General features: G+C 35.6%; 6 protein-coding genes and 1 long non-coding RNA gene across 13 annotated transcripts; 4 read left to right on the top strand and 3 right to left on the bottom strand.

Moving 5' to 3' along the window:
- Positions 1-738: 738 nt before the first annotated feature.
- col-118 (Nematode cuticle collagen N-terminal domain-containing protein) lies at positions 739-2,194 on the bottom strand (the record flags this gene model as incomplete). Of its 2 annotated transcripts, none has more annotated exons than NM_001129326.3 (4): positions 739-872; positions 987-1,463; positions 1,592-1,787; positions 2,055-2,194. In NM_001129326.3, 4 exons carry the CDS (start codon positions 2,190-2,192, stop codon positions 790-792), a joined length of 894 nt encoding a protein of 297 aa, NP_001122798.1. The 2 variants fall into 2 exon arrangements, with proteins under 2 accessions (NP_001122798.1, NP_001122799.1); NM_001129327.4 differs by having other exon boundaries at positions 790-872; positions 1,059-1,463; positions 2,055-2,192.
- Positions 2,195-4,318: 2,124 nt separating this feature from the next.
- linc-97 lies at positions 4,319-4,638 on the top strand. The gene is made up of 2 exons (NR_131587.1): positions 4,319-4,377; positions 4,428-4,638. It is a non-coding gene; the product is annotated as a long non-coding RNA linc-97 (long non-coding RNA).
- Positions 4,639-5,854: 1,216 nt separating this feature from the next.
- On the top strand, positions 5,855-6,986 carry T11B7.2 (the record flags this gene model as incomplete). 3 transcript variants are annotated; one of them, NM_001372892.1, is made up of 2 exons in its annotated part: positions 5,855-5,991; positions 6,578-6,986. In NM_001372892.1, the coding sequence occupies 2 exons, from the start codon at positions 5,921-5,923 to the stop codon at positions 6,789-6,791; spliced, it is 285 nt and encodes a 94-aa protein (NP_001359537.1). The 3 variants fall into 3 exon arrangements, with proteins under 3 accessions (NP_001359537.1, NP_001255342.1, NP_001255343.1); NM_001268413.3 differs by having other exon boundaries at positions 5,945-5,991; positions 6,578-6,791; NM_001268414.1 differs by lacking the exon at positions 5,855-5,991 and having other exon boundaries at positions 6,642-6,791.
- Positions 6,987-7,606: 620 nt separating this feature from the next.
- On the bottom strand, positions 7,607-9,695 carry T11B7.1 (Centrosomal protein of 162 kDa). Its single transcript, NM_069129.6, has 5 exons — positions 9,621-9,695; positions 9,131-9,338; positions 8,659-9,081; positions 8,220-8,540; positions 7,607-8,158 (listed from the first exon to the last, which is right to left on the bottom strand). The coding sequence occupies exons 1-5, from the start codon at positions 9,685-9,687 to the stop codon at positions 7,840-7,842; spliced, it is 1,338 nt and encodes a 445-aa protein (NP_501530.1). The 5' UTR covers positions 9,688-9,695; the 3' UTR covers positions 7,607-7,839.
- A 41-nt stretch (positions 9,696-9,736) lies between these two features.
- Positions 9,737-22,612, bottom strand: T28C6.7 (Kinesin motor domain-containing protein; the record flags this gene model as incomplete). Of its 4 annotated transcripts, none has more annotated exons than NM_001268409.4 (22): positions 9,737-10,272; positions 10,487-10,817; positions 10,980-11,497; positions 11,583-11,945; positions 12,040-12,330; positions 12,436-12,882; positions 12,983-13,066; positions 13,112-13,543; positions 13,588-13,659; positions 13,719-13,891; positions 15,080-15,636; positions 15,684-16,539; positions 16,631-16,898; positions 16,953-17,556; positions 17,726-17,857; positions 18,002-18,137; positions 18,407-18,727; positions 20,630-20,723; positions 20,971-21,363; positions 21,418-21,893; positions 22,198-22,411; positions 22,459-22,612. In NM_001268409.4, 22 exons carry the CDS (start codon positions 22,606-22,608, stop codon positions 10,240-10,242), a joined length of 6,945 nt encoding a protein of 2,314 aa, NP_001255338.1. The 4 variants fall into 4 exon arrangements, with proteins under 4 accessions (NP_001255338.1, NP_001255339.1, NP_001294054.1 ...); NM_001268410.2 differs by having other exon boundaries at positions 9,743-10,272; positions 13,719-13,849; positions 22,459-22,610; NM_001307125.3 differs by having other exon boundaries at positions 10,240-10,272; positions 16,953-17,568; positions 22,459-22,608.
- Positions 10,151-10,749, top strand: T28C6.11 (uncharacterized protein; the record flags this gene model as incomplete). Its single annotated transcript, NM_001268411.3, has 2 exons — positions 10,151-10,274; positions 10,529-10,749. 2 exons carry the CDS (start codon positions 10,151-10,153, stop codon positions 10,747-10,749), a joined length of 345 nt encoding a protein of 114 aa, NP_001255340.1.
- T28C6.8 (Membrane protein BRI3) lies at positions 19,685-20,863 on the top strand. The gene is made up of 3 exons (NM_069128.7): positions 19,685-19,830; positions 19,950-20,138; positions 20,280-20,863. Exons 2-3 carry the CDS (start codon positions 19,971-19,973, stop codon positions 20,469-20,471), a joined length of 360 nt encoding a protein of 119 aa, NP_501529.1. The 5' UTR covers positions 19,685-19,830; positions 19,950-19,970; the 3' UTR covers positions 20,472-20,863.
- Positions 22,613-24,380: the final 1,768 nt, after the last annotated feature.

Here is a 24,380-nt window from a genome sequence, read left to right as displayed (position 1 = left end):
TGTCATCATCCCACGACTCATATTTCACAAAAAAAGCAAAAAATAAGCAAAAAAAAATATATCTTTTGGAAACCTTTTTACGTTGTATGTCTGCTTGTATGTGGTGGCAAAAATAGATATTGAAAAGTTCTTCTTCTCTCTAATCCTCTATCGTCTAGATAGGTTCTCAGGTAAACAATGAGCAGCTTTTCGGTACTTTTTTGCTTTCGTTTATCAACACTGCTTTTTGGAAGAAAAGTGTAGAAAGAACAAAGACTTTCGAGTGGGTTTTATGCAGAAGTTGAATAGTTACAGAATTGTACGCAAAACCATGTTGATCCACAGAGACAAAATTAACACTCTCTAGGCAAAGAACAAATGGAGGGAGTATAAAGAGAGCAGTCGTGATATTTTAAAAGTAAAGTTCTCATAAATAATATATTTTTTAATATCAAATACCAAGTGTGAATAAACGTTTTCCGTTCTTTAGCACCAAAACTGATACAGCTTCGTATGAACAATCGTTACTCAGTCAATTTACCAAAAGTTAAACTAGGAAACTGAAAACTCAAATGTATAGTTTTTTGCTGAATTTGAATTTTGTAATAAGTTGAAGAAACTTCAAGTTCTCCCAATGACGTCACTTATTCGAACGAAATGTGTTTCATGTCATCATGTAACTATTTGGATAATTATTAACTTTTACATTTACCTAAAATGCTCGAGTTATTGGTGTCTAATAAAGTGAGTAATCAATTTAAAATGCTTATTGGAAGTTTATTGGAACTGAAAACAATTCTCTTCAACAAGTTATACATTTGAACGGAGACGACGACTGTTGGCTGCCAAGATGAATGAACGTGGTGGACATGGACAGTATTGGCCGTCACGACCTGAAAATTTAAAGATTATTTTACTGGTTCTGCGGTACTATCAGTAAAAGAAGATCCAACAAGCTTTTCAAATTATGTTAAAACGTTTGAAATAAAAAAGTATTGCTAGCTTACCTGGAATTCCTGGGCCTCCTGGAACTCCAATTGTTCCTGGTTGTCCGGGAGCTCCGCGTGGTCCTGGAACACCTGGAATTCCTTCACTTCCATTTTCCCCATCAATTCCTTTTTGTCCAGGCTCTCCATTGATTCCAACTTTTCCTGGACGTCCTGGTGGTCCTGGTGGCCCTGGCTGCCCTCTTTGACGTTGACCATCGGCTCCTGGATGTCCTGGCGCTCCGTCTTGTCCCGGTGCTCCAGGTGCTCCTGCATCTCCTGGTGGTCCTGGTAGTCCCGGTTTTCCGTGAATTTGAGATGCTGCTCCAGGAGCACCTGATGCGCCATCTGGTCCTCTTTGTCCAACTGATCCGACATCTCCTGGTGGTCCTGGTGGTCCACGTGGACATTGGACACATCCAATGGATTGTTGATCACAAGATGTACTGCCGAGGGAGTGTGGATTATCCATTCCACGTGGTCCATTTTCTCCAGGAGCTGTAATTTGACGATATTAATATACTCTAAAACTAAATTTCTACCAAACTGTAACAATTAAAGCTGATGTGAAATACCCTAAGTTCAAGAGAAGCTGCGTAAATTTCTATAATATCATTCAAACTCACTTCCTGGTGCTCCTGGAGCTCCTTGTGGTCCTGGTGGTCCAGGTGGACACTGTGGAGCAGAATCACATTGACACCAATCCGGAAGCTTAGTGAACCTTTTGTCCCTTCTCAAAAGAGGATTTTCAAGAGGACGGGATGGAGCTGTATGTCTGATTTGGACGTCCATTAGGTCGATCCAAAGCGAGTCGGTTTCTACCTGAATGTTTAAAATTTTAAAAGTGTATTGTTTTTAGATTGCACTCAAAATCATTGTTTTCTAGAAAATTTGTATAAAGTTCAAATACCATTCCTCACTTGTTTCTTATCAACTTAAATCTTATCATGAACTGGGAAAGTAATCCACAACACGTTATGCTGTAGAAGCTTGATCTGATTAGGAAATTATTTTCCCCAAAAATTTGTTTCTCGAATTAATCAAGATCTGGTTATGTATAAGTACATTTTAAGCTCAAAAGATTCTTACCTTAAAACTCTCCACAACACCGACAACTTGATCTTGAAGATCACTCATTTCCCAGTAAATTTGAGGCACAAATATGGTTAATGCCAGAATAGCAAAACCGGACAAGGCGGCAAATCCCGACACTACCAGCTTCATCATCTTGTGAAGCCGTGGTTTTCCCGTTTTCTATCCACTTATATACCATCGGAGGAAATGGGCGGAGCGTTGTTCATCTACCGTATCAGTTTGTTTGAAGGCTGAGGGTAACCAAAGAAAAACGAGTTGGCATGCAAAGGAAAAAAGAAGGTGACGAGGACTGATGGGAATTGGGTATTGTCCGTATTCGGGCCCTTGACGGACGGTGTGAACAAAAACGTGGACGGCAAGAGGGATGAGGTGGCAACAAGTTTGCTTAGCATGTTGTACTACTAATCGTCAAGGAACAACGAAATTGGAAATTTCTTGTAATCTTGACAACAAACTTCAGGTCAAAATATCAATCGTATTTGTTTGTGCCCAATTTTTGAAAGAAAGAAAACCTGCAATAGTGCGGGCCAAAGTACTTGAAGTGTGCACAGAATTCTTATCAATGCAGTGAGAAAAATGGACTTTTAAAAAGTTAGAACGAAAATGGAAAAACCTGAACCTTGTCTCATTTAATCCTAGGAAACCTCGGTTTCTTCAAATATTTTTTATTATAAAATGTCAAGGTTCCATATATAAACTTTCTTTACAATTCAATACTGATTTTTACATTGGTTTATTTTTTACTTACTTAGTAACTTATCTAGAAAAACTACTTTTACTTTGAAATTGCCTGAATGATTTAAATTTATAATATTTTTTCAAGTTCAAATTTTACTCATCGTTTTCATATAATTTCAGTTTCATGTAAACTATAAAAGCTAGCTTTGGAGGTTCATAGAAATAAGAAAATACGAAAGATATTAATTTCAACCTTTATTTATTAACATTATCCTGCAAATGTATCCTATTAGACAAGAAAATAAATAACCAGTTTTTTGTATTTATAATCTTTAAAAATCGGGGAAAACGCAGTACTACTTCGTTGGCATTCTTTACTTCTTCCCACAAAATATTCTCCATCACGGCATCGTCCATATTGGTTTTGGCCGATTGCCAAAATGAATTCAATACGGATCGTCGATGTCTGTGCATCTGACATTTGTAACACTATTTCAGTGGTTCTCGTGGCAAATGGACCGTTGAATGGACGAAGCAGCAGGACGCCCGTGATTTGATAGCTTTTATGCAAAGTAAATGGCATTTTTGGTTTCAAGGTGAAACTGACACGGGAGACTAAGGGAAAACGAATGTAGGAAGAGATGTTGATTGTATTTCAGCAAAAAATAAATTAAGAACGACAATGAGAAGAACACAGAACGAAAATGTAAATGATGTCTCTGAAGATGAATGATGGTGCTTCAGGCAAATAGATTGGGTAAGGTACATCGAAACAACATTCATTACCAACAAAGAAGTTTTGACCAGAGTGAGGCCTGCCGATTAAAAAAAATACAATGTTGATTGATCAAAAAATAATAATTGTTTATTGGAATAAATTAGGAATATTCAAAACATGAATTCGCCAGAAAAAGTGAATGTAATTATATAAAAAGTAGGAGAGGAAATTAATTTCATATTACAAAAAATGAACAAATTGAAAACCAATAACAAAAGAAATCATAACATGCTAGCAATAAATTTCGTTACAACAAAACACAAAGGCTAAAAAAAACCTATGCCTGATGTCGAAACTTTAGTTTTCAACCTTCGAAAATTGCACAAACGGTACTGGGGAGATGGACAACCATTTGATCAAAATTTAATCCTGTATAAATTTAATAAGGTGTTTTCAATCATAGATAGATATTTTATTCAAATTTAATTCCTCATTCATTGCATACCGACTTGAGAATGGCTCCGTATCCATCTTATATTTTGCATTCACTTCGGAACAGTGCTTTCATGAATCCCTCTGAAAAATAGTTCACACCACATTCATTTTCATGCTCTTCTAGCCAACAATTTTTGAACGATGTATGATATTATTTTTGTAAAGTAATAAATAGTTGTATCAAAAAATACACATTTCGAATAAAGAACACGTTGCCCTTTCATCGAAAACGTACATCCCGTTTTTACTGACAAAAAAGTGGAATAGACTCCCCGTTTCGCTTCACTGATAACCTAGTAGTTTGATAAAAAACTGATAAGTCTCTTTGATATGGGTCATGAATTAAATGTTGAGTTCTCTTTTCATTTTGAAAATATTTACACTTTTATGGGCAGTGAACTATTTTTCAACTGTACGAAAATTTCAGTAAGTATTCAATCTAACCATGTTTTTCAAAACATCCAAAAATTGCCCAGTGTTCGCAGGAATATTCTTACAATTAGTCCCGCCAATCCTAAAGTCCTTCCTGCTCGGTTCCCCTTGCAGAGATGCGACCTGTCATTTCCATGTAATGCGCAATCAAAGGTCAATGGGTATCTGGTTTCACAACTGTATCATCAACTCATCCTGACACATTTTGGGTGTCGATTACGTTTATTGCTCATCCCTTCTTCTAATAAATGTTGACCGTCAGTTGTATACACATTTTGATACAGTAACGATGAACTTTTATTAATAGAAGAATTATTATGTTGAGAGGGCTTTAAGGAGAGCGTTTTCTTTTTTATGTTCGACCATTATTTCGGATTCCTCTTGGTTTTGAATTATTATTATTATATTCTCTTTCTTTTTTCATTTCTCCATAAAACACCAATAATTTTTCTCTACTTATAAAAAACTTAGTACCAAATGTCCTTCTGTTTTGTGGAATCATCTTTAAAAATTAAATGATTTTCCACTTGTAAACTCACAAAGAAAATAACAAAAATTGTTTGAAACCACATATAACTTTTGAAAATTGAAAACTTGTTTAGTTCGTTTTAATATCAAACTGAGATAAATCTAGAATGGTGAAATTAAAATATTTTGCAATAGCCATTCGTGCTTGAACTGGGTCACGATGCACCAAAAAGTGGAATACTTATGACGTCATTAGGTACAGTAACCACTACTTTTCCCTTCTTTTCTCTCTCCAATGACCCTTAAGCAACGCTTCCTCCGTTATTACACATGCGCAACTGCTCTTCAATAAAATTCATTCTACTCATCATCGCACCGCTCCAAATGTTTGAACACCAACTCTGGGGGATCATGGGATTTTACAAGTTCTGAATGATTGATGTTTCAATTATAATATTACATTTAGAAAACCATGTGGTAATCATGTGTATTCAAATTTAAGTTACAGATTATTTCTGTCTCAAACTGTAATTAGACTTTTAAAAATGAATCCCCCATGGCCCAATTACACATTTCATACTGAGCTTTCTTATAACGCTTTGATATTTTATGATTCACTACTATCATCATGAGACCAGATTTTCCGATATTTCAAAATAATTGTTGTACTTGCTATTCGTAATTTCATCTTCTTGTGACGTATGAATCTATCAATATTTAAACGTTTTGCTGTCTTGTTTTTTTTTATATTTCGATTATGAAATCATTCTTACCAGGAGTGTCAAAATCTCATGTTTTAGTTATTTCGAAACGATACGCTGATTTTCATTTTCATCATCTTAATTTTTGATTTTCTGAACACACATAAAATATTTTATCCCAACTCAAGAAACTTATGTGCATTGCACCACGGCTCTATGATTTCAGCTAATTTTTCCTCTTTCTTTTTCTTTTTCATCTCTTTCTCTTCGCATGCTCGTCTTATATCTTGTCTGCAAATCTTGCCAGCTTATACTTTTAATACTTTCATGTTCACTTCAAATCTACTTTTTTTTGGAATCTACTAGGCATGTCTCCAGGATCATCGACTGGAATGGTTTCGGAAAAATGCGGAGACGCTGAATCAAAGCGTGCACCATAGTAAGTTATTCTCAGAACTAATTTTTTTCCAGCTAGTGATAGTGGCTACCTTTTAGGTTTAATAAATATACCAAATATTTATTTGCTCTTTCAGCTTTGCTATTTATTCTGATAAAATTTTACCGTGTTTATTTTCAAATTGATTACAAATGAGAGCAAATCTTCAGTATTTTTTGTGAACCAGCACCCTCTTGTCTACCTTCTGGCCATTTTCTGCATTTTGTGTGAGACGTAGTACACGTACCGATATTCATATAATTACAATAACAAGCATAACCCTCTTAAGAGTTTGGATAATTTTACAAACAATTTTAATAAGCATGATCCAAGAAGAAATTTCAAATGACAAAGTTTTGTTTATTGTCATGTTATTTTTTTTAACTATCGCAAAATTTAACACGATTCCAGAAAGTATAATCGGCAGTTTTTGGAGTTGATGTGGGTCTGCTTGCGCTAGAATTACCAGGTAGTGCGCGATGCCTAAAAATCAGTATTTAATCCCCAAATCCTTCAAAATGACAAAAATCTCTCGCAAATATTAGGATTTTGGATTTTATCAGATTAAAAAGATTATTTAACTTTTCAGCCCACCACCCCTTCGTCTTGCACGAAGAGTGTGCTACCCACAGTACACTCAAAAATCGCTTGACATGCGTGCACAGGAAAAGTTGGTGGGAAGGAAGAGGGATATGAAAATGGCAAGATTTCTCGCAAAGCAGGCTAAAGAAAGCAAAGAAATGGTCAAAAAGGCGGCCAAGGAAACAACCGAGAAAACCACCAAAAATGATTCAACTGTTTAATAAAAAGCTATAAAAAACCATACTTGTTGATTGCTGTTCCCATAATATTACATCTTAACTTTTACAACAGAGCAACTTTTTTATAATATAAAATACAGTTATTTTATCTTTTATTTTTTAAATCAATGTTTTTATCTACATATGTACTTCAAATATAATAATTATTTTACATAAACCATTGTTTTACACTACAAATCCATATTAGCATCCTTCCTATTTTAAAATATTTTTAATGTAAATGTCACAAAGTCAATAGACCGGAGAGATCCTATGTGACTCACAATCAAGCTATCCGATGTTACAAAAATCAAATTGCTTTCAAAGATCTAATGAACAGAAATGTAAACTTTGGCTTGTCAAAAGTCAAAAATTTAGGGCATGTTCATCATCTTCCAGCGCCTTCGGTCAACCTAACAACATTTATGATTGTCTAAAAAATCGATAGCATGGAAAAATGACACCCTCGAGGAACATAAATAAGATAATTGTATCATTAGACGCAGAATAATCTCAAAATGATCCAGACTTTACGAACAGAATAAGAAATCTGATATACCCATCGTCTCAACAATCTTCTATCCATTCCAAGCCATGACAAATTTGAAGCGGCAACAGTGAAAAGTGGCCCACCGCTGGCTAATACGTACGGTTTTATAGCGGGCAAACTGAAGGCCGTCTTAGGTCCATTACCGGCTGTTGGACCGTCATTTGTCCACAGGTTGAGAAAGACTTTCAACCTGTTCGGGCTCGTCCGCAGCTGTTATAATTGTGACATTTTTTATACATAAGTTTGTCTTTGGTTCTTGGAAGGACTTATTGGAAGATTTTATTTCAGAAACAAGAACAGTTGGAACAGTGTAAAGTTAATCAGAATAATCAAGAAAATTTGAAAACAAAGAGAAAGTCGGATAAATGGGAAATCATGATATATCGTAGAGCGAATAACAAGAAAATCGTTGATTTGTGAATAGTTAAAATTTTTTAAAATATTAGTCATTGTAAGAAGGTACATTTAATTTCAATGAAATCTCAATTTTCTGATTCGATGCTATTCCTCTGACGAGCTGTCACCATCTGGTAAATCATCAGAAGCGCTGCTTTCAGAACTTTCATCTGATGAGCCTTCTTCCTCTTGAACTTCTTTTAAAGCTTCTAATTCTTTGAACGCATTCTTCAAATTTCCTCGAGAATTTCTGAGACGTTTTCCAAAATTTCTGACAGTCTTCGCCAAATCCTCAGAAATTTCGTTTTTCGGAATGAAATTCTTTTTCAATTCCATCATCTGCTCGTATTGATGTTCAAGCTTTAATTCTAGAGCATCCTTATCTTCAAGAGCATTTTCGTATGACCAACCAAGATTAGCGATTCTGTAATAATTTTTATGTGTTTTTAAGATCAACAAAATATAAATGTTTCGTCAAAACTTACCTTTTTTTCTGATCGTTAATTTGTCTTTGGAACCACTGAATCTCTTGATCTTTCTTATCGTGCACTTCAAGACTTTCCAAAATCAAACGACACTCCTCTTTATGCAACTGCAGCATCTTACATTCTGGTTCAAGTTTTTGATCGTCTGAAAACTTTTGAAGAATTTCAATAAGTCCCTGCAATGTTGGAGTTGGTGAACGATTCTCTGTTTTGTTTCCAGCTGTGAGCTCTCCAATTTTCGCTGTTTGATTATCAAGATAGTTTTTCAATGTATCGTTTTTTCTGAGCAGTTTCTTGTTTTCTTGAGCAGCCCTGAGCAGTCTGGAAAAAGTAATTACGAAACATAAAATGTTTGTTCTTACACTGCCAAACAGATTACTATATCTCGATGGCAGTGCATGTTATGTTTTCGGTCGACTATACAGATAAACATAGTTACCTTGATTCATAGAGCTCTTGTGTCTTCTTTATATCCATTTTAAGAATTTCAATTTCCTTAGCTTTTTTCGAATTCATTTCAAAATTTCCAACAGCTGACTGTAGTCCTTCACAAGTTAACTGAATATTTTTCAGTTTCTGATCAATACTTAGTTCTTCTTTGAATTGTTTCAACTGTTCGGTGAGCTCATCCAATGTTAGAGGATTCACATTTTTTGAATTCTCGTGATTTTGAATACTTTTCAAGTTTTGAAGTTTTTTGAATTTTTCAATTTGAACTTCAAAATCATTTTGCAAGTCAGCATAGTTGTCTTGCAAATTGGAACATTCATTCTCGAGTGTATAGATTTTTACAGAAAGTGCCTGTCTCATATCATCATACTTAAGCTTCTGACGGCTGAGTGTTGAATCTAACTTCTGGATTCTGAAACAAGTTTAATCTTACAAAAATTACGAAAAAACAGTATACTTACGTTTCCAAATGTTCATCCTGTTTTTCATTGAACTTTTTTTCCAAATCCTTGTAGTTTTTATCTTTTAATTGAATACTTTCAAGCTGTTCTTTAATCATTTGCAAATGAGGAATGGAAAAATTAATAGTTTTACTTTGTTTCTCAACTTGGACATAGCTTATGGTATCATGAAGAATATCAATTATTCCTTGAACTGTAGGCTTAGACGCTGAAATTTAATATACATTCACGAGGAAAAGTATTCAGAGGACTGCGTGACTATCGATGTTTCAGATTTTCAGACGGGATACATAAAACGCAAGTAGAAAAACCCGCATGACGTCACACTTTTTCTTTCATTCTCCGTAATTTTCCAGGAACAAATTGCGAATGGAACCTATCATACACGCGTGCGCGAGGCGATGTGACAGCTTCGATTAATTATACAAAAAAAAACGTCAGAAATAATATCATTCCTGTTATGAAACACTGTGATTTCAAAAATGTTTACCTTCCAATTGTCTTGTTTGCGGTGCTTGACTTTCTCCTTTTGAAACACTTGGTTTGATTCCTGACATTACTCTCTGAAAATCCAAAATCCTTGCACTAAAACAGATTTAAAAAAAAGAAGTTAAATGAAACCGTATTCATATCTTATAATATCATAACTACAATCATTTCCATACAATTCGTGCATTATAAACAAGAAAACAAATGAAAACCCTTCAAAAAACTCGATTAGCTACCGATATCAAGGCACTTTGGATGTAAAAAATAATAAATTAATCAGTCATCTCTTGACGATGACGTATGGGCAAGTCATCTGGATGAAAACTATAAAACAGAACGCTCATGTATATTATCGACTCGAAAAGAAGGTTTCCAAAAATTATCGATTCAATTTAGGTTTAGCAGATCTACGAATATACATTAAAAAATACTTGAGGAAAAGTTACTTAATTAGGGATCCTACAGAACTGACAGACCTAGAATAAAAGTAAAAAAGATTAAAAACGAGAAGAGGGAGGGAGAAAACACCGAATGCAAATGAATGGTATGTTGGAGATTTGTAGTGTTGGAAGAAACAGTGAACCACACTCTCCACGGGCAACGTACAGGGGTCATCTCATCTATTTGTTACGACGTCGAAGAGGCTCGCCACTCTGTAAGTAATATTGATTACTTGGTTTTGTGTATCGCATCCGATATCGGCCGAATGTACAATGAGATTTTTTTTCGAAATACCACTATTTTAGATGTCGCCATAAAAAATGTTTGAAGGTAACATAGATAACATTTTCAGAAGAATTTAAGTTTGAAAACGTGATCAATTAGGTTTTGGGCATCTGGAAATCATATGAAAAGCTAAATTTATACCTGTCGTACGACGACATCAAACGCTGATCCAGTTGATTGTAGTGGTACTGCCACGGATTCTGGCACAAACGAAGACGCGGTTGAGATTCGTGACGACGTTGACATTCTGGATGATGGGCGGGATGAGAGAGCTGGTACATTCGATGACATTGGCACTCGTGGAGAAGTTCGACGAGCCGCCGCTGAGAAGGTTTTTAGTTTCAAGTGAAGTTCTTCAATTGTCTTGGTCTGCTCGGCAATTTGATGACGATACTCCGCGATAAGACCTTCACGATCAGAAATCGTCAGATTTTGAACTCGCATATCCTGTTGAGCATTTGCAAGTTGTTGTCTGAAATAATATTAATATAAATCTATATTTAATTTTCTGATTGTGTGTTACTTTATTTTTTCGATTTTCACATGTCCGGAACATGCTATCAAATACTTTAGTTTAAAATAAAATTTCGTTCTATACACCAATTCATTTAAACGTTAAAAAGATTTAACTCACCTCAGCTTGACTAGCTCGACGTTTGATGTCTTCTGCTGTTGATCTTCTTCAGCAGGATTCTGAAGTTGTGCTTCCAGTTCTGCAATTTTTGCTGTCAGAACTTCGCATTTCTCACGATACTTGTCCATTTGAACGGCGAACTCGTCAGCGTGATCCAATAATCGAGCTTCCGAATCCTTAAGCAATCCATTCTGCTCCGAAACAATGCGAAGTTCTTCTTTTAACTGTTCCAACTCTTCCAGAGACTTCAGATCAGCCGATTCGGATGCCTCGATAAGCTGTTGCCGTAGATTAGAGACAAGATTTTGAAGTTTCACAATAGTATCATTCCTATTTGAAATCTCGATTTCCAATGCCTTCTTTACTTCTTCAATTTCATTTTCATTTTTGTTCCACGCATCATCATCATTCCATCCTGAAGCCGAATTTTCAGCCTCGACTAGCTTCTGTTTGGTATCTTCCAGTTCTGATTGAACGTCATACAACTTTGATTGGAGAGCAGAAATTGTTTCGGTTAACTGAAAACACAACAAGTTACAGTAATATAGATATTATGATTCATGAAATTTTTCTACAGTACCCGTTCACACGTTTTTCGCTCACCTCAATCTCATTATCTTTCAGTCTCTGTAGCTCATCTTGCAACGCTTCCACTTTCATTTCTAAAACTTTCTGCGTATCTTTCATGCGATCAATTTCTCCATCATCATCGTTCCAACCATCGTCGTTCCATTCAGATGATGCAGTTGTTGAAGCTTCAGAAGCCTTCTGAAGCTCGATTTCCTTAAGCTTCAACTCTTTTTTCAGGTCATCAAGCTCTTCTCGAGTTTCATAAAGTTTCTGCTCAATTTGAACTTTCATAGATTCTACTTGGCTCAATTTTTCCGACATTTGGGCTTGTTCATTCGATTTTTGAGATTCAAGCTGTTCAATTCGAGCTGTGAGTTCATTACGAAGTTGGGTCAACTGAAAATTAGAAATTACGTAATTTCTAATTTTTGTATACAAGTTAAATTAAAACATTATCTAATGTCATTTGCCATTTCTGAAATTTAATTACCTTTTCACTTTCTGTCTCTTTCTGATCATCCTCTCTCCAATCCTCATCGTTCCATCCATCATTATCTGTCTTTTCTTGTTCCTTCTCAGCAATGTCAACTTCCAACTTTTGAATTATTTTCTCTAACTCGAGTTTCTCAGCTTGCACTGTAACCAAGTCAGTCATCAATTTGTCTCGGTCTTGTTGAATCTGGCCCATTTGAGATTTCAAATTCTCGACTACATGAATCAATTCCTTGTTAGAGTTTTGAGCTTGTTGTGACTGCTCGTAGACTTGTTCGAGTTCATCGTACTGAAAGTATTTTAATATCATTGGAAATTCGAGAAATTTTAAAGATTTATTCTAAAATTGACTGTTTTGTATGCTGTGAGTTTAATTAAAACATTTGATCCTAACCTTTTCCTGAGTTTCAATGAGTTCTGCTTCCGCTTTCTCAATAACTTCTTTTTGGAACTTAAGACGATCTTGAAGTTCTGCAACTGTACTTTGTAGTGTTGAAACTACAACATTCGACTCTGTAGCAGCTTCGGCATCATCTTCACCCCAGTCTCCCCAGTTTTCCTCTGACTTTTGTTCAACTTTAGCATCGACTTCTTTCTTTTTATTCTTCTCATCTAAAAGTTCTTCTTCCATTTCTTGGAGACGTTCTTCAAGTTCCAAATTTTGATCTTCGAGCGACAAAATCCGATTGTTCAATACTTTTTCGATTTCAACAAGTCGTCCAATTTCTGATTTCGCTTCTTGTAACTCTTTATCAAGTTCAGTCTTTTCTGAGAGTTCCTTCGGCTCTTCCTGAGTTTCATCCCATCCCCAATCGTCATCTCGTTTTTGAATTGTTGTAGTCTAAAAGACATTTTTTCAACATACTATCATGGAATTTGGTAAAAACTGATTGGAAATTGTATCTCTTTAGTATCTTTAAATTTTTTTAAAAACAACTCACCGGTTCCTTTTCTTCTCCCCATCCCCAATCGTCTTCTTCAACTTGGTCTGAAGATTCCGGTTGTCTAACATGGGATGTAACGCTCTAAAAAAAAACATAATTGTCATAATCCTTCGTTTCTTTCGTTACTTTATTAACATCTTCTTGCTCCCTAACACGACTTTCCAACTGTACATTTTGAATTTGAAGCATTTCCATTCTCAATGTCAACGCTTTCTCAACATCCAAAAGTCGTTCAACTTCATTTCGAGCTTCAACCAACTCTTTTGCATTTTCATCACCTTTTTCATCCCAAGAGTCCTCCCAATTTGAGGTTCCAGCAACTATTTCCGATTTTTTGGTACTATCTTGCTTCAGGGAAAGCATTTCATCTTCCATCTCTTGGTATTTCTCTTCCAATTCCAAGTTCTGGTCTTCCAGTGCCAAAATTCGATTGTTTAGAATTTTTTCGATAGCTGATAACCGTTGAACTTCTTTTTCAGAATCATGAACTTTGCTGATGTTTTCTGTGTTAGCCGATGACGTAGCTGATTGAAGAAGTTGAGCTTGTCGAAAATGAGTCTAAAAAATAATTATTCCGAAGTTGTTCAAAATATTTCTCATACCTCATGCTGTTCCATGAGCTCAGCGACCTGGTCTTCAAGTTCCTTCACGTGCTGCTCGAGTTGTTCCTTTTCCTGGAATTTAGCATGATATAAAAGTCATAAATCGATAAACTATAAAAAAAGGGTCTAACCTCTTCAATCTTTGCTTTCCACTCATCCTGCTCATCCACCTCGTTTTGCAGTCGTACATTGGTGTGTGCCAATTCAGCATTTGTTCGGAACAACGAGTCGACGTCCGCTTGCCTTGTTGTCAGTTTGGCGGCTAAAATGGCGAGTTCCGTCGATAGGCGACACACAGCGGCCGCTGCAAAGCCAGCCACCTATTGCCACAGGACACAGGAAGATGATAAAATAAAGGGGGAAAATTACTAAAAATGAGACAATGATGGGAAGACGAGTGAGAAACAAACTACGAGATCGAGGCTTATTTATAATATTAGCGTAATATCTCAAAAATGAATTGATAAGTTAAAAAATTCTAGAAAATTTAACTACGAAAATTTGACTTCAATATCTAAAGCATTACTAGTTAGAAATACAAACTCAAGATTTGTGAACACCGATAACTTGACCAAACTTGTTGGAAGTAAAGGGAAATGAAGGATTACCGTTTATTTTCTCCACTCCCACTCTACTTTCCAATTCAGATTCCAATTCAAAATTAAAATATGGAAAAACTGGATATTCGAATAAATTTCACGCAGTGAAGAAGGAAAGGAAGGAGGATATATCCTATCATCCGTTTAAAATTAGACCCGAATATCAGTTATCGGTACTCACTAAACCCTTAAAATGCAAATCATAAATCACTCAAACTTCAGAACTGCACAACGGTTGACAGACAGAAAATGAGCAAACTATCAGTAGCAAATGACAATTATTAGTGGAAAGTCACAATGAAAATAACCAAGGAGGAAAAGATAAGACGATTTCTAGTTCTATTACAGTAAGAAAAAAAGAAATAAGGAGAGAAAAGGAGCAGTAGGAGAATTTTCCATATTAACCCGAAATTTTTTTATTTTTCAGTCTAGAAAATCGTATGTTCTCCTGTGCCCTGTGGTGGTCTGTGAGAAGGCTTTAAAGCGGATGTTGGTGTCAATATGACAATGACAATATTTCTAGAATGTGTGAAAAAGTAAACTTCCAAAAAAGTGAGAACTACAAAATAAAACAACTCATTACTATCCGAAAACTTTGAAGGTTTGATTGTTTCCACGCATTCTAGAAATCTTTGAAGAGACAAAAGAGAAGTTCAGAAGAGCTTATGGAAAGGTACAGAGGGAGAAGTGGGTGTGTTGTGTGACAATAGGAGTAAAAGCTTGTTGTGCAACAAACAAACCGTGCAGCTATGTTATTTTTGGAAGTAGATGGCAAAGAATAGTGGCTTTTTTTTCAAAAAAAAAAGAAGAAGAATCAGAATCTTGTTCGATATGAGGCAAAACGCAAGTTCATTGCCATCTTCCTCATCAAATCCCTATTAAAAATGTCTTACCTTCAGTCTCATCAGCTCTCTCAGCAACAGCTTCCAGTGCCTTCTCGAGCTCTCGAATTCGACGTTTGAGACCTTCACATTCTTCCTCCTTCCATTCAATTTCTCCTTCAAGCTGTTCCACTCGCTCTTTTGTCATCATAACATCATCGGGAGCGTCTCTTGCAGACTCTGAAGCTTGAAGACGTTTTTCGAGAGCTTCAGTGATTTTTCGCTGTTCGTCCAGTGCATTTTGATTCTCTTCGTATTCTGATAGAAGTTGTTTCAATTTTTTACCGACTTGCTCCAATTTTTGATGAGTGCTTATGGTTATGTCTGATGGCGAATTTTGAGAAATTAACAGAATTGTCATTAAGCCGTCGACAAGTTGTGCGAACTGAGAAGGTTCTGATGACTCTGACGTTAGTGGTGGTGCGGTTGTCGCGGATAAAGTTGAAGTTAAAGGAACCTCTGCATTTGCAGCTTGTAAAGCGGCCAGTTGAGCGTAGACATTATTGTATGCCTCTTGGAGTTGATTGTAGTATTCATTGAGACGAGTGTAAGCTTTTTCAATTTCCTCTCTGTAAAAAATGTTTGAAAGACGCGTTAAAGTATTATAAATTCTTGCCTTCTTGTCTCCTTTTCCAAACATTCAGCCATTCGTTGATTCGACTCATTTTCCGCTTCAGCTGCTCTTCGCACAGCTCGATCTGTCAAATCAATCTGTTCTTGGAGCTCGACATCCAAATCAATCGCCCGTTTCTTTTCCTTTTCCACCATATCGTCCAACTGCGTAACTTTGTCCTCTAGTCCTTCTCTATCTAGAATTGAGGCTTTCAACTGTCCATTCAGACTCCAAATCTCAGCTTTCAAAGCTTGAACGGCAATTTCGAGTTCATCTTTCAGCTCAATTAGCTTGTTCATATCTTGTGATACAGAATGAAGCAAAGTTTGCTGTTGATCTTGTTGTAGAATCTCCAAGTCAGACGCGGACGGCTCCGGCATCATCTGAGCAGCATCCGGGACATTGGAATCACGGTGGGAAACTTCCAGAGATCCAAGATGACCAGGAGCAAGTTGTGAAGTACTAGAGACTCGTGAAGCAATGACGTTAGTGTCCTTTTGAGGGTTTGTGTTACTAGATTCCACAGCTTCATGACTCTTCTGCGTATCTGACTGATTTCCTAACGGAGATGAGGATGTCAATATACGAGTTTCTTGGAGGAAAGGAGTCTCACAGATCATTTCAACTGGAACCTGTACGGTCTTCAACTTTTCTTCTGCTTCTTGAAGCTTAGCTTCTAAATCTGCAATGTCTCTTCGTGCATCCTCCATCTTAATTGAGAATTCACGAATTTCAGCATCATGGGCCGTAGTAGCTTGTTCGAATTCTGATTTTCTGGCTAATTCCGATTCTGACAATGCATGTAAAAGACGTTGAACTTCAGCATGAACACGTTGCGCTTCTTGTTTTGAGGTGAAGGCTGAAAATGATTTTTTTACATATTAAACTTCAATAAATTAAATGTTGTCTGATAGATAACACTTGAGTTAAATTAATAGAACCAGTCCTACCTTCCGACTTCCACTTTTCCAATTCTTTCATCTGCTCAACTTTGAGTTTTTCCATTTCATCATTCTTCTCATGCATTGATGCAATCTGTTCAGTCATTTCCTGTACCATCAACACGTGTAACTCAAGTTCACGACTAGTTGCAGTATCATCAGCTGTTACTGCCTCTTGTTCTTTTTGAAGCAATTCATTGTGCTCCTCGAGCTCAAGCATCGCTCTACCCAGTTCAACATTCAGCTCGCCAGATAATTTGGCTTCCATCTCGAGGCGCTGCAAAATTACTTACTATATATGCAAAATCTCAAATGAGAATTTTTGACTTACCATCATTTTTTCACTGAAATCCGCATTTTTCTTTTTCAACTCGTCTACCTGCCGTTTCAAATTCTCATGTGCTTCTCGAAGGACTTGATCTTCATTTTGCTGAGAGGATTGTGGGGCTTGTTGTGACTGTTGAACAAGATATTGAGCAGGCAACGGTGCAGAAACTGGGGCTCTTCGTTTTTCCGATGATGAAGTTGATGTCGTCATCTCATACTGATGGCTTGATTCTGAAGCTTGTGGAGCAGCTGATGTTGTCATCTGAACTGGTTGAACCATCTGAATCTGTTCAATACTTGGTGGCTCCAGAACTTGAGTAGTTTTTCGTTGAACTGGTCCATTTTTGAGCTCCAACTCTCGTTTCAAAGCTTCCATTTCTTGAGACATTGTGCGAATTTTCTCCTCATATGCCAAAATATACTGGTCTTGTTGTACTTCCAATGATGTTTTCCTTTCTGGTTCATCAGCATCCATTTCACGACAAGCTGCATCAAATTGTGCTCTATGAATTTCTTGTTGTCGTTGGAGCTCCGACCTCAGATGCTTAACCTCATCGGCAAGTTCGCGTGTCTCGTGGAAGCCTTGTCGTACACCATCAAGCTCAACTCTGAAATTGGGACTTTTTGTGGGTGAGAAATGCTCTTTTTAATAATTCTTTGAAAATAGGAACTCCTGAATTGGCTTGAAAATTATTTTTGAATAAATGTTGAAGTTTATATAATATATTTTGGTAAATATGAGCTACTTCAGAAGTTCCTTTCAAGAATGGAAATCACCTCAATGCTTCATTTTGTCTTGTCAATGTCTCCACATCCCATGTACTTTGTTTCAGATCTTCATCTTTTTCTTCAGCTGCTTCCTCATATTCATCCACTCTCTTTTCAAGTTCCTCGTTGCAATCAGCCAATCTAAATATTTTTAAATAACGTTTCAAACAATTGATAAATCCGGGCGGTTAGTTAATTACCAAAAGCAAAAATTGTCTAAAGTGTAAAAATGTAGGTATCTAGACTTACACTGGAAAAATTTTTGAAAATGTTTTAAAAACTCACTCTTCCATGGTTCTCTTCGCAGTCTCAATGTGCATTTGAAGATCAAAATTCGTGGCACGAAGTTGTTCAACTTCAGACAATACTTCGTTGACCTTTTTGTGAGCTGCATCTACTTCAACAGACATTTCTTCGATTTCTAAAAATTTTTGAATTCAATAAACAAGTTGAACATACCACAGTTTAGAAATTTCAAACCTGGTCGAAGACACCGTATTGGCAATTTTTTGCAAAAGTATTGATAAAATTAAAGACAACCTAGATATGTATAAACTGACTATAAAGATTCACGGGAAATGTGAGCAAGACAAACAAAAAACTAGGACAAACTGAAATCTTGGTTTGAAATGTTTTTGATTTAAGAGAAATTACGGTATATCATTAACAAATGATACAAGAAAGACTTACTATTCTGTGCTTCCATTCTACTCATTTCAACGTCTCTCTGGAAACGATTGTTACTAGCTTCTTCCGTCTTCTTCTTGTTCATTAGCTCCTTTTCAAGTACTTCCTTGGCTTCACGCAGTCGTTGGCCAACATCTCGTTCTGATTCCAAAGCTGATGAAATCTGTCGAATTCGTTCTTCTTGTTCAGCTAAACGGCGTTCACGTGTCTCATCAGCTCCTCCGTGCGACATTTCAAGCTCACAAAGACGAGCCATGAGTTGTTCGTTTTGCTCGACGAGAACACGACATTTCTTGTCTAGTGCCTTTGTTTTCAGACGGTCTTCTGAAAAAAAACTCGCATTTATATAAAATCCCAAATCTGGCGTTGCTGGTATTAAATTAAACCAACTATCATTTGATTATTTGAAAAAAAAATGAAACAAATTTCAGCTTGAAAAACATTTCGAAAACCAAAATTTATTTTCCCACTGGCATAATATTATTCGGTATATTCTTTCTATGTTTATAAGGTCAACACAACGATGAACACAAAATTTTGCTGATCAAAAGCAGCTGACTCTCTTTCTCTTCATTTTCCGTCTCCCAGTGTATGTTGACAATTGGTGGTGATCACATAAAGACCCCTCGACTTTCATTTTAATTTTAAATCGAAATACACATTGATTTTCTCTCATTTTCTCTACTAATACTTTTAAATTAATTTTACTGTATGTCTTTTAACACTTTTCTAATCAATTTGACACAATGATTTTGCCCCAATTTTTGTACGACTGGAATGTGGTGACAAGTGATTAGTCATGTTATAAAAACCTAGTTGTTATATAAATTGAATTCTATACATTTGAAAAATTTCACGAGGACAATAGAAAACTGCAGAAAACATTTTTTTAAAGCAGTTTTATACTCACATCAAGCAGATATTTTGATGTTGATGTGGTAGGCTCCTAAACACTCGTTTCCTAATTTTTTTAAAGTTCGAATTTCCTTTTAGTAGTACATTCTCATTTATATAATTTTGGAATTTGAACGATTCATCTTTTTTCTATGTTTTTTCTAAACAACCTTTTCATGAAAACGCATTCGAATGGCAATAAGTTCTGAGAAACATGCGTTTTCCTAGAAACTAGTCATGGTTTTGCGGTGGCGTGTTCCTCTCTGTTTCACTGACCAATTTATCATCAGACCTCTTGTATTGTCAACACAAAACAATGTTTCTCTAATTTCTCTATATGTCTGCCTGTCTGTCTGTATATCTGCGTGCCGTTTCTCTCTATGTCTATCTTTAGTTGATTGTGATACTTTAGGCGAAAACAGTGAGGTGGCAGTCGAGCGGATACTTTGTCCTTTCTCTCCCATCGATTATTGACACGCTGCGTCCCACATTAATTTTTTTTTGCATTATTGGAACACGATTCGATGTGGCAAGTGAGTTTAGGCATAATTTATTCTCATAAACGGAGAAGCACGTATGAGCTTCCAGATATGAAACTGCTGCACACCTTCTTCAAACACTTTTTAAAAAGTTTTTAAAGCTTAAATTTCAGATGTAAAACTTCAAAACCATCATGTCATCCACTACATCTTCTAATCTGTCATGTCCGGCTTGCACTCAGAAAAAAGTGAAAAGCCGTTTCAGTTGGCGAGCAATTTTATACGCAATTTTTTGCTTTCCGTGTGGAATCTACTGCTGCATGAAACGGAAAACATACTATTGCACACAATGTCAATGTGATGTGAGTTTTTTCTTTCAAAATAAAATTAGAAGGCTTAGTTCTTATGAAAATGAGAGCTTTAGTTATAATTTCTAAAGAAATGTATTGGTGTTCTGCAATAGCTAATGTCTTATCTCGTTTTTAATAAATCAAATGTTGCAGGTGGTTAAACGTACTGAAACCCGTGCTATTTTACCAAGAACTCCCGGATTGGGCTACAACTTCCGTTTGTACGAATCTACAAAAACGGCTCTTCCAGCTAGTTTTGCTGCATATCGTAATCCGGCAATGACAGCATCATCCACAGATTCTACAGTTTCCACCACACTATCAACTGCACCAATTGTGGATTAATTTTTTGAATTTTTGATTTCGCCAGGGTTTCAAAAGGGGTTTGTTACGTTTAAGTAATTTTCATAAGTAAATATTTCCGATTATTCTGATACTTGATCAGAAGTTTTAAATGATACTTATCCCATTTTTCTTTACAAAAAAGTCTCCTATCGTCTCACCATTTGATTTCTTGTCACTTTGCTCTTTTTCGCGTTCCAAAGCCAATAGTTTCGTCTCGAAAGCTTTTGATTTTATCAGTGCTCGATGATCGACCTGTAAATTATTTGAAATATTTTTCAGTTTCTTTTTCTGTTTGATTTTGGTCAATTAAACTACGGGTTTCAGTGTGATTAATTACATAACTTTGAAACGTATATTTCCAGAATTTTTCCGTTAATAAATATAATACTTTTTCTTTTTTATAGATATTTCAATTGACTTTTCTCTAGACTAGAAATTTCGAGATGTTAAAGATTTTCTTATGGAAAAAATGAGCTTCAACAGGAAATAAAAATCTTACCTGTGAAGCACCCAAATTCTCTCTCAAAAGTCCAATATGTTGCTCATAGATGACAATATCAGCTTCAAGAACTTCAATAAATCTATCCTGTGCTTGAATGGCATCCTTCAATCGGTCAATGTCCTCAAAAATAGCTTTTTTCTGACATTGATTGTAGTTGATAGCGGATTCAGCTTGAAGGAGATCTTCAACCATCAATTCCATCAGCTTTTTAGATTCGTCAACTTCTGAGCTCAAGGATCGTTTGGCTACTTCACTAGCATCTAACTCTGTTGTCAACTTGTGAACTTTTTCTTTCAAATGAGCAACTTGATCACGAAGAAGAGCATTTTGTTCTATTTCCCAATTTCGAGAAGATCGGAGAGTGTCAACTTCTTCTTGAAGACGATCCCTCTGAAAATTGGAAACGTTTCTATACAAAATGATATATTCATCTATTTCACTTACCTCATCTTCATATTTTCCATTGATATCTTCAAGTGTAGTTTCCAACTCCTTGATTCTTGCAGTCGCCGCAACCTTTGCCTTGAGTCCAGCAGTTTTTGCCTCTTTTGTGTATTTGAGAATTTCAGATTCATAGTCTGCTTTCATTTTTTCAACAGATGAGTTTAGTTCGATAACTTGCTGACGGAGTAAAGCATTTTCAGATGAAGCTTCTGTTAAAGCAGACTCGAGAGCGTCTGAAGTTGAAGAAGACATTGAAATGGTGGGATAGCGGGAAACAGATGTAGATGGAAAATTGGAAGATGTTGATGTTCCAATTGAAGAACCATTTGGATTTAAATCAAAAGTTACACGTTTTCTTTGATGTTTCCTATGGATTCCGTCAATATCTGGAAGAGCGCTCAGTTTGCTAGATGGATCAAATGGAGGATCCAATGGTGGAGGAGAGAAGGTTCCCGATGAACTTGAGACCATCGTTTCTGAAAAATAGATCAATTCAATTCCGTTAAACTTTAAAAAAAAGTTTTATATCGTCACAATTTTCAATTTCTAGCCGTGTGCTCAATTTTCGAGCTTATTTTCAAGAAAAAGAGGAGCATACAAATTACTTGGGCAAGCTACCTTTAGATTACTGTAGGTTACAGTTGTCCTAACACGTCTAAGATCAGCAATTTTCCTGTTTGGGAATAATAAAAAAATTCTAAAAATAAAACTGAACGTCATATATATTCAGAAATGGTGCATGACAACTTCATTTTTTTTTAACCAAAAAACTTTACTCACTTCTCTGTGCAATGACATGACCTGGAGATGAACTTCTTGCTCTCCGTTCACTCTTTGAATTTGATAATGGTACTGAGGAATGAGCCATCAAAGAAGGCTCAGTTTCTGTCGACATATCCTTCTTGTCTCTATTCATTTCTTCAAATTTTTGTTGAACAATTCTCATTGCTTGATTTTTGACTGAAGCAACTTCATTGTGCTCACGAACTCTTTCCTAAATACAACTCCAATATGAAACCACAGAAACAGAATAATTCTCACCTGTAAGTCCAAAATTTGCCTTTCTTTATCCAATATCACATTATTTAAATCTATAATTCGGTTATCCTTATACACCAGTTGTTGATGAACCCGTTCATCGATCCGTTTGTCGGCCGATTTTTCTTTTTCTTTGGAGGTTTTGTCCTCCATTTCTGAAAAGTATTATATTTGTATTTAACGTATTTAAAAAGTGACAGTATACTTCAAGGACGTGAAGAAACAATGAGAAGAAAAGAAATTTGAAAATTATAGTTTAAAAAAAGGGATGACGTAAAATTATTCAAAAACTTTTTAAATAATTTGTAAATCCAGAATAAATTTTCTGCGAGAGATTGGAGAGAGAAACAGAGAAACCCCGTTCCACGTAACGGAGAGGCGCTGAACCCACGTGGAAAGCTCACATTTTAATCTCACGCAATAATATGCGTCTCACGTTTTTTTTTCAAAAAGTTTTCCGAACACATCCTTTTTTTTCTAAAATTTTTTAATCTTCCGACACTACTTGAGAAGTCTTATAATGGATGAAAAATCGTTTTTTAAAGTTAATAAACTGATTAGGTATAAGGAGCATGCCAAAAATATATTCACTTTCAGTTTTTTGATAATGTTGCAAATTATTCAAAAGTATAACTCGTAACCTAGTTATCAGAAGTATAACTAACAAAATATTTATTTTTGTATTTAAAGGTTGCTGAAGTAAAATAATTTTCATTTACTGTTTCATTTTTTAACTATAATAATAATATACTCTAGAAATTCCGCTTTTTTTGGTACTAGTGAATATAATTAACTTATTTGAACAAGTATACAAAAGTAAAAATAATTTGCTTCTGAATTAGCTTCTGAATTAGTTTCGGAAATAGTTTCGGAATTCATTTTAATCATTCTCAACAATATCAAAAACCAAAAAAGGTTGCTTCTTTGGCTAGCACTGTGAATTAATACAGCAATTTAAATATAGGTTATATAACTAAATTTGAAACATAAGGAAGAATATATGAAACGACTTAAAACAGTTACAAATCTACGTGCAATTTAATTCCTGAAGAATCAAAAATGAAGTTTTAACACGAAATTCTACAAAAAACTGGTTCGAATTAGTTCCTTTCGAGAGACACGTCGACCAACACGGCACCCGCGTTATTGATTTTCTGCTGACGCACATTCGTTTGCGGTGGCGCATTTCACTTTCGCGGTGACCATTGACATAGTGTATGGGCCAAATAATGGGAGAGCTCGGTGAAATATTAGTGACATTAAATACGGATATTAATTACAAAAAAGAAATCGATGGTAAAAATAACCAAATGACTATTTTGGCATGAAAAAACATGACTTTTCAATTTTTATTTTCTGTTTTGGAACTCTTCATGTAGGCCATTTTAAATCATTAGTTTTCTGTGCGGTGTGTATTCAGAAAAGTTAAAGTAAGCATTGAAAACTGTGAACAAAACGTTATAAGAACACGTCTCATTGTCTGTCAGTACATGAGAGCACGATGTAAAAAAGCAAAGCACACAACTGATATTTTTGTTAAAATAATTTCTGTCTTACTAAAGTTTTTGGGTCAAGATAGATCAAACAGCATCGAGAAGAAAATTTACTAAGTTTGGTAACCCATGAAACACAGTTCTCTTTCTATTTTCAAAAGGCATTTGTGTCTATTAAGCTCATCAGTTCTTCTGAAAAATCAGCATTACTGATAGCATAAATTCTAGGCTTTTCAGGTCATTGTAATAATTCGATAAACCATTCCAAATTTCGAACTAGGAGCATTTTTAAGAATATTGTTTCTTTATACTAAAACTAATAAATATTTTGTACAGAATAATTGTGTATCTATGGAATCGTTATTCTTGCTGCGTAATTACTAGTGACGAAATTTTCTTGTTCTGAATTAGTTATTTTCTCTGAAGTTGAAC

Source organism: Caenorhabditis elegans, chromosome IV (assembly GCF_000002985.6).
Source record: "Caenorhabditis elegans chromosome IV".
Taxonomy (NCBI): domain Eukaryota; kingdom Metazoa; phylum Nematoda; class Chromadorea; order Rhabditida; family Rhabditidae; genus Caenorhabditis; species Caenorhabditis elegans.
Note: the sequence above shows the minus strand (reverse complement) of the source record. Positions and strands in the feature narration are given on the sequence as shown.

Excerpts from the sequence above, each read along its gene's own strand:
- T11B7.1 (NM_069129.6), bottom strand. The coding sequence starts at position 9,687 with ATGTCAGGAATCAAACCAAGTGTTTCAAAAGGAGAAAGTCAAGCACCG. Across the intron at positions 9,339-9,620 it reads GCAAACAAGACAATTGGAAG|CGTCTAAGCCTACAGTTCAA; the intron begins GTAAACATTTTT and ends ATTAAATTTCAG. Across the intron at positions 8,159-8,219 it reads ATTAACGATCAGAAAAAAAG|AATCGCTAATCTTGGTTGGT; the intron begins GTAAGTTTTGAC and ends AAATTATTACAG.
- T28C6.8 (NM_069128.7), top strand. The coding sequence starts at position 19,971 with ATGTCATCCACTACATCTTCTAATCTGTCATGTCCGGCTTGCACTCAG. Across the intron at positions 20,139-20,279 it reads GCACACAATGTCAATGTGAT|GTGGTTAAACGTACTGAAAC; the intron begins GTGAGTTTTTTC and ends CAAATGTTGCAG.